The sequence below is a fragment of the Bacillus rossius genome, chromosome 6, assembly GCF_032445375.1.
Source record: "Bacillus rossius redtenbacheri isolate Brsri chromosome 6, Brsri_v3, whole genome shotgun sequence".
NCBI classification, from domain to species: domain Eukaryota; kingdom Metazoa; phylum Arthropoda; class Insecta; order Phasmatodea; family Bacillidae; genus Bacillus; species Bacillus rossius.
Window position 1 is genome coordinate 58,944,943 of NC_086334.1, and position 17,239 is coordinate 58,962,181.

The window sequence follows — 17,239 nt, forward strand, 5'->3', positions numbered from 1 at the left end:
AGCAAACCATACTTGTATTCCTGGATGCGAACCATTACCACAATACCAAAACAAGAAGCAAAATTTCATTAATGTGCTAATGCCAAGTTCAAGTCTTCCAGTTCCAGGAGGCATAGCAAAAGCACAAAAGCACAACTTCAAACCAAATGTGTTGCAGGTGTTAAAATCCAGCATTAGTAAACAAAATTCATCATGACAAACCAAATAGCAGAGAACAAAGACATTAAATCTGTATCGAGCAACATTGCAAACATTTTCACACAAAATATGGCATTAGATCCAAACCAAAATTTTAAAAACAAAAATATGACAAAATATAAGATGGCAAGCCGGTCAAATTATATTTGTAGGTGAAGGAAGACAATGAGAGAATGGGAGATGTAAATAATAAAAAACTTAATTTATACAAAAGCCATCTCAGATCATTAAGTCATGATGACAACATTAAATAATTACTTTTCAATAATAATTGCAAAGAAGGTTTTAATTTAGAAATATAAGTAAGTCTTAATTTCAAGATTATCAAGTTTTTATGAATTCTCAGCTGATATATGTGAATAACAATGAGGCTACCTCTTATTTCATACAAGAAATAACAATCATAATTCAAAGGGCAAACTTAATACAAAATAAGGAAAAAGGGCAGGCTGTAATTAATTTTCAAGTCATGTCAAGCTAGACCAAGCCAGAAGCAGAAAACTAATCATTTAATTGGTGTTACTGAGAAGGCAAGAATAGCACTTAATGTGTGTGACACACAGAAGCAAGACATTAAATCATACAGACACTTCATGAATAGGAAGAGCCAAGTTTAATACTTAAGTATTTAATTTTCAAAGAGGACGTGCTAGGAAAATAGCTCTTCAGTTTATAAAATAAATGGCTATTCAAACAAAAATACAAACACCTCAAACTAAATTAACTAAAAAGATAAGTTTGCTAGCAAACTGCCAAACAAAGATTAAGTAAACTCTAATTAGAACATCCATGATATTCCTGTAGGTATATTTGTCTTCCAGCATGCTGAGTTCATACACCTACAGCTATGTCTGACACGCCATGTAATTTTTTTATTATTATTTTCTCATCAGTACTATTATTAAAGGGCTCTTTATGAAATTCTAACAAGATACATCCCTTACATTTGTTGTTTTGTCACCAGTATTTTAAACAGATATTACCCAATTGTGCGAGTGTTAGTAATTATCACTTATGCGACTTTTTACACCCATTATATTACACTTAGTTAATATCTGTTGAAAATATTTGTGACAGGACAGCAAATGCGAGAGAGGTATTATGTTCATTTACAGAAACAGTCCTTAAATAATAGTAATGTCAAGAAAATGGAGGCAGAAAAAACCATGGTGTGTGAGACCAAGTCTTAAGGAAGAAATTATCGTCACACTAGAGGTGCACACATCTCCGAGTCTGCTTGGAACCTGATGTGATGCAGCCCTGTTTTGCTGTTTGCTCAGCTCAGTCCTAAATAAAGCTCAGTGATGTGGACAAACTCCATACATCCACAATATTGTGAACAAACCGAGATATATTAATACACATTTTCACATTATGTCCACAACAATGATTATATAAGCTTTATTTTGTTTATTTTACAATGGTTTGGAGTTTGAATTTCAATAATAGAGAACTTCCGATATTGACTTGATCACAAAAATGCTACTTTAACTTTATTAAAAATGTATTTCAATAGTCAATAAAACTCTTCTTCTCTCAAATTTATATGTAATAAAAATAAATCACAAAAATGTTGTCACAAAACCAATATACAAGCAAGATTACTTAAAGTTATTTTTGCAGTTGACTGTTTTTTTTCTTTCGCTCTTCAACTATGCACAACTCCTGTTTATGGAAAACAAACTACTCAAATTTCACTCAGCACAGTATATTAGTCTGAAACGATTCTTACAAATTCTCACCTTTCCCTCACGGTGCACAGTGTACAACAGAAACTGTATTGGCTGCATTATACATGTGTTCATATTGACTTCTTGTACTCACTGGCATTATAACATCAATAAACAACAAAAGTGTAAAAGGAATGATGCAAAACGCACTGTTCCAACTCAAGTTTTTTTCAATGCTATGCAAGGACCTGAACATTGTTAAAGTGAATAAATTATAAAATACAATATTATTACTAATCTAAAAAAAAATGCACAGAGTATGCTACTGAACCAGGTGATACTTATAAAATATGTAATTACTAATTACTTGCCAGCAATACGAACAACTTCCAGATCAGACTAGCCAGAGTGCCTGAGTAAATAAACGTTTCAAAAGAAAACACTGTAACACCTAGTCACGTACAACTTGTTCATATCAACAACACTATAGTGTTTTGTTTCCAGCTCTTATCTCCCTCACGCCATATGATATCTAGCTCCTACATCCTGCAACCACTTCCGGTGCTCAGTCCTTATTCCACATTTATTTCCAGCTGTGGTTTACTTAAACTGGCCTTTAAAGTTAAGCAAGGAAGATATTTAATATGACCATCCATGTCTCAACATTTACAACAGGAGAAAAATTATGAATTCCTACAAAAGGTACAGTGTAAGGAAATTTTAAACTAAAAGTTTAAAAATGTACTCATTAAATGTTGCAGTAATCAACAGTAAGAATAAGAATATTAATATTATTATTAATATAGCAATAAATGATTATTAACTATGAGGCTTTGCAGAAGTGGGAGTTAACTCATCATAGTGTTCATCCATTGGTCAAAGTCACAATATCAACAAAATCCAAGTTGCCTGCCCTACTTCTAAGTGAAACATTTACATATTACATACCTTCAAAAAACACCATTAAGATTCTTCTTTCCTTTAAACATTTGCCTTGATACTTCTTACAATCTTATAATTCAATTAGCAATAAGTAATGGTTCATCAGTGACCATTTATCTTCAGAGATAATAATTATTGTTTATATCCATTTCTCATGATTTTCACATAGCAACATAATATTTTTTGGTTTGTTTAATTTTTTTTTATATATTTTGAAATCAATAACTTTTATCAAGAGCAATCAGTGACTTAGCCTCTTTAAGTTTTTGGGAGAACAGAGCATAATAATTTGAATTCATATTACATTTATATAAATAATGATAGAGTTTTTTTATTTTAAGATTCGAATGAGCTGCTTGGAGTACCAATGCTCCTGCTGTACGGGGAGGTGAGAGGAAATGCAGCATGAGCAGAGCTCACTTACCAAGGTCGCCTTCACAAAAGACGTATACCGAATGGAAAGACCTTCATACAGCTTAACCAGTAACTGCCTGAAACTGGAAGTTTCATACCATGAAAGGGGCTGTACACTAGACTGGTGACTGCTAGTACGAACAGTTAACTATAAATGTCTGCGCCTGGCTCAGCCACTGTTTGCCACTGTTTTCCACTGAGCGTCTGAAAGTCACTGCATGCAATCATGCATCCTCTCAGCCAGTGCAGAGGAGTGGTGCCTAGATGCATGCAAAATTCAAATTAATGTTCTACCCTTCATGCCTGTAAAATTGTAGGGTTGCTTTCCAGACTTATGATAACTAACAAAACATTTTTTGTTTTGGAATTATTTACCAGTTATTAAAATGTATGCATATCATTTGATGTTGCATTCAAACACACACACCAACAGCTTACAAAAAAAAAATTTCCCGCTAATTTTTCAACAGAAAAATTTTTTTTCCACATAGTTTCATTAAAGAGTGATTTTTACATAGCAGTGGAAATTTGAAGATCACCTAGTAAGTATCGTTTACAATATTATAACACTAACACTAATAAATATTTAAAAAAATTGACAGTAAATTGCCTTTTTTCTTTACTTTTATTAAAAAACTTATTAATAAATGTTAATGCATGCAATACAACTATAATTATTAATACCACCAATGCGTACAAAGGAGGGAGAAGGCGCCTTAACCACTCTCTCGTGGCAGACCCTGGCCTCTCCCCCCTCCCTACGTGTTTGTAACACAAAAGTATCAAACATAGTCATAATTTGGTGCACAGAAAAGCGTTGAGAACTGTACTCGTCATGTTAATGTAGCATTAAGGATGTCACTGCACCAAGAGTACATTATACTCATGATCCTAGAAAAGGAGTATCATTATCATAATAAAAATTGTGTTCTTGATCTTTCTTTTAAGGTTACCATTCTTTGCAAAACTAAACATAAAATAAATAACAATATTATTCATTAAAAAAAACAGCCATTGATGGCTAGACTATTGAATTACACAACTACAATTTAAAGCCTCATATTATGACTTTTGAAAACAAACACATAATCTTTGGCTGGATTTATCACCCACAAAAATAACAAAGGTCACACAATGGTGTGAGACACCACACCATGTGGTTATCATGCAAAATTTACACAAATATTATGCTAACTCATGATCATCTTTTTTATGTTAAAAAGTTCAATACAAAAAGAATCTTTGACCTTAACAAATAAAAATACTTAACAAAAGTCTTACAAACACTAGTTCAGTTGTTTGCATGTGTATGAAAGCACAGATGCTGATCTCAAAGTGTTCACTAAATTCAACATAACCCCATGCAACGATGGCAGGTGTTACGCTCGTGTAACCGGGATAACCTCAATCAAGCCTCTTTACTTGTATGCTCCGTTTCAACAGTAAAACGTGCCTCATGTGCCATCGCGGCTTGCCCGTAAGTTACGGAGGTACGGCTACCTTCAAAAACCCAACCCTGGTCTCCGTACAGAAAGATCCAAAGTATGAACAACAGTTTTCGCGAGTACACACCGAAGCTATGCCAACTTCAATAACATTTTGCATATGCCAAAATGCAAAACATTTCTCTCAAATGTTAAGTTTGTGCACAAAGCTCTGACCCACTAGCTGTACGAGCCCAAACTGCGTGAGTAGCTTTTCACAGGTGCACGAAACCCAATAGCTATGTAAACTGTCAATAGTGGGGCCAAAAGAAGTAAGTCTCTAACTTTGTGATCTAAACCAGTAATTCTCGACTTACCCAGGCGCACCACTCTAGCGCGCTACGACCCCCATCAAGGCTAAAGAAAACTAGAGCTCAACCGGGCCCGTCGGAAGCTTGACGACGAAGACGCTAATGCACTTGCCACCGCCCTGAGCAAAACATCCTACCCAGTCCAGAAAAAACCCTATTCCATCATCGAGGTTACCATTACAGGAGGGAAAAAGGGAGGGGAAACACACCCCTAAGTCATTCCAATCTCAATGTGTCTCGGCGTACTGTTTGAAAATGTCCATCTTCCAAACTTGCTGCTGGCTCAACCAATAAAATTATAATACAGTGATATACTGTTTTTAACATTTCCCTTGATGACATTATTCTAGTTCCGGCCAAAGTTTTCAGACATAGGGCCACACTGACTTCTCCAATAAGTCCCAAGGGTTGGAGTCCTAGCTATCTCATCAAATCAACATACTGTAAAACTACGATGGGCTGGATACCGGGCATGTCCGGCCGGATTGGTGGTGCCCGTAGGCGGGTGTTGGCCTGCGGAACATAGTTTGGAGCTGTATATCATAGTAAATGAGTAACCTTAATTTTGTTCCAAACCTTACTTTAAGTACATTTTACACTGCTAAGCAAAGTTGCACAACAGTAAAACTTAAGACGCAAATGTGTTTGTCCATCCATCTTGAATTTAGTTTAATGGCATCCCACAAATAACACCAGGCAAAGGCATGGTTGATTTTTTTTAGCTTGGTGCAAGGCCGATACTTCCTGCAATTTCCAATACTTGTATGTCAGTGTCTAATGACCACACTGTCATGAAATAAAATTTTTTTAAAGAAATACCCTGTTACAAAGCTTTCACTAACATAATGTTCAGATTACTTTGCCCTTGCAGAACTGTTGTAACAGGGTTTCACTGCAAGTCCCTCCGGCTCAGCGGGAAGCAACAGCGGGACGAGCGGAACAAGGCTCGACGGAACAGCAGGCAGGACCACTCACTTCTCGTCTGAGGACATGTTGTCCTTGGCGCTGCCCGTGGAGCCACTGCTGAGCTTGTCGTAGCGAGAGAGCATGCGGTCCGCCGGGACAGACACACTCCGGCTGAACTCCTGCTGAGGCGCCAATCGCGAGCTCTTCTTCTTCCTGGCCGTCGCCCATCAAGCAACACTGTCAGTGTGTGTGTGTGTGTGTGTGGGTGTGTGCAGGTGTGTAACCAGAAGATAGCATCTCATCCTTCTACAGCAAGATACTCCACAGATGTTTAATAAGTAGATACCCACTTTAAAGGTAAATAAAATTTGCCGATTTTGTCATAAAAAGTCTTGATTTCATAACAACAAAAAAAAGATGTTAAACATTTTTAAATAAATAGATAAAAATAATTCAGGCATAGTCACAAAAGAATTTGTTTGAAAGTGTAACTAGCAATTTATCATTTGATAATACATATGAATGAAACACATTTCATTAGTCATTTATTTAATTATTTTTGTTCCAGCCTACACATGAATCTATGAATTAATTGCTATACATTTACAGAAGGGTATTTATAATAGTGATGGGCCGAGACTCAAAAATTCGAGTCGAGTCGAGCATGTAGCATCAGCTCAGCTCGGATCGGCATTCGAGTTTATTTGACTCGACGGGGCGAAACTCGAAAGGAAATTCGGGTAAAACTCAATGATAAAATATAATAAAATTTAATTACATTTCTTAATATCTCCTTACGTGACTTCGGCCGACACTAAAAATTACGTACGTAAGACCGAAACACGTACTTACAAACAACGATGACAATATTTTAGTTTTACATATTGCCAACTTAACAGGTGTGACCACATAGCAAAGAAGAAGAACACATTTTTAATAAACAAAACACGAATTAAATTTTATAATCATAATATCGGCACAAATATTACTTTTTTAGTAAATGCTACAACCGGCGCAACGTTACAATAATAAATTAACGGTAGCGTTATATTTGTGTTACAGAGCGCATGTTTGCGACTGATACGCCACTAATCACGAAATAGCATTTAAAAAAAAAAACTTAGTCTAATGACTCCACTAATTTTAGGAAGTGTTGGTTGGCGAACATGAATTTTTTTTTTCAGTGTTTGTTTACACTATTACGTTCGGCGAGATTGCATTTTGTATAATTGTTTGCTATCCAAGTTAAGTGGCAAGTTAAAATTAATTATGAAGTATAAAGTATTTTATAAAGTGTAACTATTCAATACAAATACAAAAGCATGGATTGGTTGGAAGTGCCAGCTTGCGATTGGCCGGCAACGTAACGCCGTTAGTGTTGTAGCAATCATCTTTAAATGTATTATATTTGTTATAGGAATGTTTATTGTAATGTTGCGCCAATTGTAGCATGGCCTTACACTTCCCATAAGTAGAGCCAAGATTTTATGGTGTTATGAAAAAGGACTTTTCGTCATTAAGAATTGTGGATTTCGTCTTTATCGTCATAAAAAATTAAAACACATGTAATCAGGGCTCGATTTTAGCGCCTGTCCGCCTGCCCGGGACAGGCAAAATCTCGTCCGGGCAGGCAAAATAAAAAAGGCAACTGTCCGGTGGACAGGTGCAACTTGTGACGCCGAGGTTATTCACACGCACTAATGCAGCAGAGGTGATTAATAACATTTATGCGACCACGACCGCAAATAAAAGGTCTTTGACAATATCTATAAATAAACAATAATGGCTGCTCTTTTGTGACGGACGACTCTGGCTATTGTATACCGCGGGAAAAACAAGTAGGTTATGTACAAACCGTACTGAAATCTTCTGAATCATAATTCTTAAAATCTTACGTTCACGTCATGATTTACGTAACATAGTCGTATTCGTATGCTAGAGATGCAATACGTCTCACACCGATGATGTTTGTTTTTGTTGCCATGTTTTAATATTTCGTTTCAGTGCAGCCAACAATTACGTAATTTACCGTTGTTTACTTTCAAAATATAATTTTTTAAATTTATTGTCTTTATAAATCGCGACTTTACTAATTCCTTGCTCTACTTTAACATAGTTTGTTAACAGAAAAGCGTTTTCGCGTGGTTAACATTTCACGGCGTACTCCAGATGCAGCTGACAGTGGCCGCAGTGACTGCGACTGCTTGAAAATTCGCCTGTCAACTGTTGCATCTAAAAATAAACATTACTTGTTTACAGAGGACACAGTAATCTTTTACAGTTTATCTTGTCACGGCGATTGTTTAAGTATTTAATTAACTGCGTTACACAATGTGGAAATTCATTACTGGTACTTCAAACCCACCAGAAAAGAAAAGAAAAACGGACGAGGACAAGTCAGAATATAATGTTAAATATGACAAAATCGCCCGGTCCCGTACCTTTTTAACGTCTTGGTGTTCCGAGTTTCTTTGGCTTCGTTACGACACAGAAACAAAACAAATGTTTTGCAAAGTCTGCGAAACGCATTCAAAATCATCTGGATCAGTTTTTGTTACGGGCTGCTCAAGTCTGTAAAGACTGAAGTCTATAAAAACAGACTGGCGAAACTGTCTAAATGATGATACACTGTCTGCCCTCATGCGTGTTCAAATACAGTCACCTTATGAAAGTGAGTTTGATCCAGCACCAGCAATAAATCTCTGGTATCATAATGTTCAGAGAAAACGTTGACCCTTTCAGCCTCCTTATCGAAGATGTTCAAGAGAGAATCAGCAAAGTAATTCGTGCAGTGACTCAAGAGACTCGTCTGAAAATGATGATTAAATAAGGATGTTAAGTGTGTGATAAAAATAGGTGCAAAATATAGCAAAAATCCTTTTTTCTCACTTTTTCAGCGACTTTCAAATTTTTTTTATTTGGGTAAAACAGCGGACAGGCAAATTGGATGGCGGACAGGCAAATTGGATGACGGACAGGCAAATTTTTGATTACACCTGTCCGTTGGGCAGGTTAAAATATTCCTTAAAATCTAGCCCTGCATGTAATAACATGTACACACCTAGCAGAGCTGCCTTGATCAAATGCTTCAATAATTCGTGGTTAGAGACTTAAAATATGCACATTAAACAATACTATGTTGAGAGTACATAAAAAATTAACAACTAAAATATTCAGTATTCTTATGCAGGTAAGTACTGTTCCTGAGTTCAGGAAAGAGTCTAAATTAACTAAAATAGAAACTAAAGTTAAACTTTTGTTCTATAAATGCAATATAATTAAGCTCAGGAAAAAGCCACCATTGTCAGCAGTTCAGCATTCTCTGGTTTTAGAGATCTTCTTCTGTCACTTACAACTACAGAATACTTAGAAAAAGATCTTTCTGAGTCCACATTCGTTGCAGGTATCCATATTAACTTTAAAGCAGCAGCTGCAAATCCAGGATAATCCGCTTTCATTTTACATAGTATGTCCACCATGTCTATGTAGTTCACATGCGGTTTCTTCTGCTCTTGGGAAACCAGGTTTTGGAGTGTTATGTAGCCTGTCGCTACAGAGGTCTTCTGCACCTTGCAAAGGAAAGGTAGGTTCCCAATATTTTTCTGGAATTCTTTTTCCTCCACACGAATGTTTCCTACATTTTGAGGATTCATTAGAGCGCTGATTCCCAGAAATAGTTGACGAGATGGATCAGTGTTCACCAGATCAATCAGTTTTATAAGACTGAGTTTAGCTGTGTTCTTGAACTGCTCTTTAAGGGCTGCAGAGTTGACAGTTTTCATTTCAGCCAAAATGTCTTCAACATTTTCAGGAAATATTCCCTTAGCCAAGACATCAAGAGTAGTTTGCAGTTTACTCAATTTTGTGCACAACTGATGAGCAGTAGGATACTTTGTTCCTTCAAGAAAATTAATTAGCTCTACAAATGTGTTACAGTTTTGAGCCACAAATGTAAGAGTGGCCTCAAGACATTGTAACTCTTCCTTCTGGAGTCCCTTGATATATTTAACACCAGAGTTATCTTCGCTAAGCTGCTCAAAGAATTCCACAATGTCGTGCAGATGGATTGCGAGGTATGATACAGATTCAAACCATGTGTTCCAACGTGTAACAACTGGCATGGGGAATAACTTGACCAGAGCCTTGTTTTCTCCATGTTTCTGGAGAAGAAATTGAAGGTATGCATGCCTCCTCTTTCTGGTGTTAAGAAAGGCCATCTTTACCTTACAAACGAAGAGGTTCAGTTCTTCCAAGTTGTTTTGCCAGATCTGCCCAACAATGTTTACTTTATGGGCCCAACATTGTATGTGGTACATGTGGTCACCAAATACACCTTCAAGGGTGCCAGCAGATTTTGTCATGTACCTGGCACTATCTGTAACATACGCAATTATGTTTTCTTCCTTGACTTCATATTTGGAGCATACATCAATCACTGCCCGAGAACAAACAGCATTTGCTGCATCAAGGACACAAGAAGCCCCTAAGATAACATCTTGTTCAGCACCTGGTTTCAGAATTTTAAACAAGATGTTGAAAACACAATTATTACTCTTGTCAGTGGTTTCATCTGAGAGTATGACCACATCTTGCCCCAAGAGCTGCTGCTTGATTTCCACTTCTTTTTTCTCTCTAAGTAGGGGAATGTACTTTTTCCTCATCCAATCCACTGTTGGAAGATCACCAGCACCACTTACATTCTTCTGCATCCATGCAGTCAGTTTGCTGTTGTCAAGTTTCTCAAGAGGAATACCTGCAGCTACAAATGCTTCAACAGTTTCGAGAACAAAATCTTCCTTTTGTTTTTTTGCGCATATTTGCACTACTCCTGCTTCTGGGATAGAAAGCTGTCGTTTCAAAGTGCATGGGGATCGTTTAGCTTTTACATGTTTGTCGCTAATTATGTGCTTGTTTACCGTGTCCTTACGTTCATGCTCCAAACGGCAATTACAATATTTACAGAAAAGTATTTTTCCGTCAATGACATATAATCCCTCATTCTTAAACTCGTCAGCTCGTGATGCCGCAGTAGCTTTATTTTTCGGCATGATTAAGAAATTTAGCTTTCATTTATGCACGTAATTTGTAAACAAAGCCCGGAGGTACCAAAAACTAGTATTTACTGAAGTTGTAGCGAAAAAATAAACCGCGGGAAGCCTACTTTTTACAGGCGAGCGAGCCATATACTCAACCCAAAGTAAAAGGTTAGGTTATGTCAGGTCAGTGAAATAAATGTTTTTATTTATTTTCCGGGAGGGTTGGGTAGGTAAGCGTTATTTAAAATATTTAATGACCGTAAAATAAATAAATCCTTGCAATATGGTGCTTTTTCATTAGCGATCGGAAAACTTTGATTATGTTACGATTTTGGCTCTCTCGCCTGTGAAGTGTGAAATGAAAATGAAGGCTTCACGGTAAACTGCTTATTCAACAAGCACACAAAATTGTGTTACAGTGAAATTTAATTAAATATCAAGTGATCATTAAATATCAATGTTCGCTTTTATTTTATTTTCATACGTATTTATTTAATAAATGCAGTTTTTGTTCACGTGTATTTTTCAAAGGATACAGCAAACAAGGCGCTGAGATTTTTCACGTTGTTGTGTTTGTTAACTTGTTAATTTTTGTTTACGATCGTCAGTTCTAGATGCGTTTAAAAACCCTAACCTAACTCTGATAACGATCTTTTTTTTGTTCGTGAAATCGTCAATTTTTGTGATATCTTGTAATTTTTTAAGATGAATAATTAACACATTAAATAACCACCACACTGCAGTTGGATGACGACCATTTCTTCTACAAACAGACACGGAATTTTTGTCAATCAACCAATAGTCGGTAGTTAACGATTTAAATCAATATTGAGGTGTTTATTTGTGGTTAGAAAACATTTCGCATTTTTCGCGGTTTGGGATGAATTTCGCGTGAAAATTCGCGATTTCGCATAAAACCATATAATCTTGCCTCTACCCATAAGTGTAAGTTTTCAAAAATGTTCTAATGATTGTGTGAAACTTAACCTAACCTTCGCACCTACAAGGCTAAATTATATTCATTGTTTTTTATTGACTCGTGGATGCTGCAGGCCGTAGCTAACTCGTTCCGTCCAAAATAATCATTGGAACCACCAAACTGTTTGTGCACAAAGTTGTGTTCCTTTGTCGTAAACGGTACATCTTCGATCTTTCGGCAATTAAAATTTTGTAGCAGAATAAGTGATTTTTTTCGCCGCCATGTTGGTGTTAATTTAGGCGTACTACTTTTACTGAGCAAACACTCACAATGTCAGTCAAAAATTCATCTTCTAAAGGTATGTGGCCTTAAAATATTACTTCTTATAGTAACACGTTTTCAATAAAAATATTTTTAAATATGTACTGCTAGGAATATATTTTCATTCTGTTTTGTAGGCGGATACCACAGTCTTTAATATTCTCTTTTATAGGTGGTATAAAATAATCAAAATGATTACTGTACAACATTTTAATTTTTTACAGTTTCATTTGTTGCTTATTTGAAATTGATTTCATTTAACTGCACTATTGGAACAGTTTTTAATCAGGTTATTAACATATTTTTCAATTTTTATAATGAGTTAATTTACTGTGATTAGTAATGTAACTAGTAGTATGATGCTCTACAGAATACCTCAATTATTGAATTGTATTATATCAATTGAGAATTTTTTCTAAATGAATTATTTGTATTAATACTTGTATTTTAAATATATTAGATTAAGTGAGCCATGATATAACTAGACAACCATCTAAGGACTCTTAGCAGTAAAGTGCAAATATTCAAGCTCAACTTAAGTGTCAAAAATTCAAATAAAAATTCAGACTCAAATCGACTCGACTTGAATTTATGATCTACACACTCGACTTGAATCGACTCGAACTAATTATTGTAAAATTCGACTCGACTCGACTTAAAAATTTGCAGGTTCGTACTACATCTCTAATTTATAATCATACCAAAATTAAACCAGGTCACTAAATTTTGGAGGAAGAAGATGAAAAGCTACTCCATTTATGCATTCAACAGTTACAACATTACTTAAAGCATATAGCAGAGACCTGAAATATTCACAATCACAATAAACACAAAAACTAACGCAATATCTGATGCTTTGGAGTTGAAAATTGTTTTTATATTTTTTTCATCTTTAACACTAACTATTATGAAAAAATCCAAATAGTTTATTATTAAAATTCTAAATTGAAATTTTGAATATTCACACAGACCTAAAATTTAGACAAAAAATAAAATTCCAACACAGCATATGAAGTACGAAACACAGCTCCACTGAGAAATTCTAAAAACAGTTTTCCCGTACAGAACGTAATACTGGTATGTATCAGTATTTATTAAACAAGAAGTGTTGCATCGCCACACTTCAGCTCAACTCACTCTGTCAAGAAGCAATCTTCCAACAGGTCAGCAGCTGTGGCTCGCTTGTCGGGGTCCGGCTCGAAACATCGCAGAATGAAGTTCTTTGCTTTCTCGGACAGCTCTGACGGTATCTCAGGGTGAATTTTATAATAGCCCACCTGCCGCAACCAGCAAATAAAGTTTGTGCAACAAATAAGCTCTCTTAGACATGGAACTTGCTAAAATGAGTATCACTATAATGAAGCATTAACTGAATCAACACGTAATAATGAAGAGAATTTACAAAGACACAGCCAAAATTTAGTAGATAGAAATATAATTTGCTGGAGAAGCAAATCAGTTTTCTACTGTCAACTATTATAAAGAGATAACTACAAATGTAAAATTACCATGAAATACTACCTTAAACACTGCAGCCTGAGGTGAGCCAAGCTCAATGAACGGTGGTTTTCCAGTGGCCATCTCAACTATGGTGCCACCAAGGGACCAAATATCAGCCTGGAGAACAAGCAAACCAAAAAGTAATTATTAAAAGTCATGTTAAATTTAAAACAAGTAAAAACTATTCCAAAATAAAATTTCAATAGCTAAATTATGCCCACCAAGATGACTGCTTCACGGCGACACATCTGATGTCCAAAGATTAGATTAGATGCTACACAAAGGGGGTGAGAATTGCATGCTTTATCTGGAGCAAGCTAAGCCATTTACACCCACCCTCCCCCCCCAAGTATTTTATAATCGCCAGTGTGCCGCAGCACTTGCCTGACATCAGGCAGCCAATAACTTTAAAATAAAAGAGTGTGTGCTTTGACTATGCTCACACTCAACAGTATTTATCTTTATGGCTATTGCTAGTCTACACAAAAAAAAATAATAAAAAAGTCACACTGCCCATCAGCAAGGAATTTTAAGGACTTGAAGCCAACTAAGCGAACTTAAGTGGAAAACTTTTATTTTTTAGCTAAGGGTAAAATATTTTTATAGTACGCACACAAGAAGTAGTTGGAAGTGCTCTGCGTGACCTGGGATTAGTCTGAAGCGTTCCACGCGATGCAGGATCACTCAGAAGTGATCGGCAACCTTCTCGTATCTGTATCCCATTTGAATTCTCGTTTCTTCAGCATACTATGTAGTTGTAGGCAGGAAATTAAGTTTTGGCATGTGTTTGTTGAAATGCTTATCCCTGTGTTCATGCTAGTCAATATTTGCAGCCAAACACCATTATACAAGCATTCGCTCTACAACTCAACGTTTAGTGATCGCGGTGTAGCAACCCAGGTTACTCCCCTTCCCACTTGATAAACAGTTTAATTTACAATTTATCAGGTTATCTTGTAATAAATGCTAACGTTAGTTCTCTTTTATATAATTTAAGTAACAGCTTGTTATTCTTTCTAAGAAGCATTTATGTGTTTACCAATTGTTTTATAATCATAATTTATATTGTTTCATGCTGTTTTATTGTTTCTGATAGTCAAATTATTTAATTATGAAAAAGTTGTAATATTTTTACTTAGTTTGGCCTACTTATCTGAGTTTTTTGATGCCTTCATATAATTCTTCTGTATTGTTCGTCTTAAAATGTAAAATGTGCAATAACGTAATTTTCCAATGTCATTTTTGCAGCATGGCCAGTTTTTTGTACAAGGGCAGGCTGTTGGCTGATGCAACAGTTTCGTAAGTTGCGGCATCATTGGAGGAACATACATGTATAGGTTGCGTGGGAATAACTAACGAGAATCCCAAAGTTCTGTGTGAAATTAAAAAGAGATGGAAGGTGTGGGAGAAGGACAAAGACATGTGACCGACAGAAGGGGAAGTCCACAAAGAGGGAAGGTTCTAAATAGATAGTTATTGTAAGAATAAATGTTATAGCCAATGGTAAGGTAGTTTTTTAGGGTCCCCCAGCTAAGTAGATTTTTGTGCAAGCTTGGTGATGTGCTGAGTTTCATCAGTCATTGTCTGGACGAGGTACCGATAGGCTGTGGGTTGGACAGTGGCTCAAAAAGTATAAAGTTACGTAGTTGAAGAGAGCCATTAGCAGCTGTGGTCCGAGCGTCACCATGTACGATTGACCTGTTTTTATCATTTGGACTTAGCAATTAGAATTTTTGACCACAGTAGTTGGTAATCGCCCAAAAATAAGGCTTGAGTGATCGTGGCTATGTTCCAAGGAGGTAGTCCTGCGGCTGTACGAAGCCTGAAGTGAGTTCATGTGTAACCATGGGACCTTAGTGTGAACTGTCTTATAGGGTAACAATTATCTTTCGGTACCTGCGAACAGTCAACTCATGTGTTATTGTGGAGTCTGGAAACAGGTTATGTGCAAAAGTTTTAACTCTAAATGTACTGATTTGTGTGGTCACAAGATGGCAGACAAAATGACTGTGATTTTTCTTCAAGTATCAATAAAAAAAATAGATTAATATCAGTTTGGTGTCTGAGAGACATTATTCCAATATACGTACTAATCGAAGAAAGTAATATTTCTTCTGGAACTTCAATAATTTTTAGCTCCTAAATCCTTTTTCTTTTTGCAAGTGTTTATGTATGTCCACTTCAGACCAAAATTTGAGCAAGCCAAGGTGGTCTGGGATGTAATAGCGGGAGATGCCAGCCCATAATCCGGCACCTGAAAAGTTCTGAACATGCCGGATCATCAGATGACTGATGTAAAAGAATATTGTTACGAACGTGACATTGGCCGGGACATGTGCAGGTGCAGAGCTGGCTGGCGACTGCCGCAATATGATATGTGCCGCGCGCGCCTGGAAGATGATAAGGATTGTCGCTTTCCCCCCCTCCTTCCCACCTATCCCCGCGCGGCGCCCTGCCTTTGACACATAACTGACACCGGACAGCTGGGAGTTGCGCGAGCCGACGACACGTGTTTTCGAGAGATTTCTGCCATCTGGACGGCTCGGAGTGACGCGACAGGCCCCGGCCGCTCTCGTGAGTTCCAGAAATTGCGGCTGATAGATAAAACGAGGACGGCGGCCTCGAGAGAGTCAGTTTAGAGTTCAGTGGGGAATTCTCCCGCGGCGGAGTTTCCGGGCGATAGTGCCGTGGGTGCGGCGGAGTCCCGAGTGAAGTGGCGAGCGAGTCGTCGTGTGGGATCTCGGCGAAGGGTGTGACGGCGGCGGCGGAGTGCGGCGACGGACTCCCGCGGCGGAGACCCACGAGGGGTGCTGCGGCGAGAGTTGCACCAGAGGTGCGGCCCAGCGAGATGTGCGGAACGAGTGACTGGGGAATTGACATTTCTCTAAGTATAATTAATTATTTGCTAATTTAGAAGATTATTTGTAAGTGACAAGTAGTGGTAATAAATAAAACTGTGTGTGTGAAATAAAATCTATTAATTGGGCTATCCTTTACGAACCCCCGCGGTAAATCGTAACAATATTTATGGATTAAGAATTTTAGGCTTTCACTTTTTGACACACCAAATAATAAAATTAAAAAAATACTAATATCAGACATTTAAATATTAATTAAGAAATTAAACATCCAATACTAAATCAACAGGCCCAACTGTAAAAAGAATACCGTATTTACCCATGTACCACCCGCCCCCATGTATGACCCGCACCCCAAATTTTCAACATACTCTCTGGAAAAAAAATTTTTTCACTGTAATGTCTATTTACATGTGCCTGCATAAATAGGGAAAAAGAGTCTGTCATTGTAACAACAAAGAAAACTCTTTATAACTGCAGCACAGAATTTTACTAACACAAATGCATGAAATATTAATAAAAAAAACCAGTAATATTCATTGTCAAAATAGTAGATCAATTTTGCTAAACAACAGACGTAAATTTGGTGAAATAAATTTTAAAATGTTTGTATGCAATAACCACAATCGTCAACTGTTCAGTCCGTTGCAACATCCTGCAAATAAAAATAAAGCTCGTAG

At 36.8% G+C, this 17,239-nt stretch overlaps 1 protein-coding gene and 1 long non-coding RNA gene across 4 annotated transcripts in view; one reads left to right on the forward strand and one right to left on the reverse strand.

Annotated features, from left to right (window-relative positions):
- The window catches only part of LOC134533236 (mitogen-activated protein kinase kinase kinase 15), a 139,241-nt gene that overhangs the window by 68,494 nt on the left and 53,508 nt on the right, over positions 1–17,239 (reverse strand). For all 3 annotated transcript variants that reach the window (XM_063370641.1, XM_063370643.1, XM_063370642.1), the window contains exons 15-17: positions 13,723–13,818; positions 13,339–13,478; positions 5,995–6,138 (exon numbers count right to left, since the gene is read on the reverse strand). In XM_063370641.1, coding sequence (XP_063226711.1) covers positions 5,995–6,138; positions 13,339–13,478; positions 13,723–13,818 — 380 coding nt within the window. The remainder of the gene's footprint in view (positions 1–5,994; positions 6,139–13,338; positions 13,479–13,722; positions 13,819–17,239) is intronic.
- LOC134533237 (uncharacterized) lies at positions 2,438–6,457 on the forward strand. The gene is made up of 2 exons (XR_010075273.1): positions 2,438–2,570; positions 5,891–6,457. It is a non-coding gene; the product is annotated as an uncharacterized LOC134533237 (long non-coding RNA).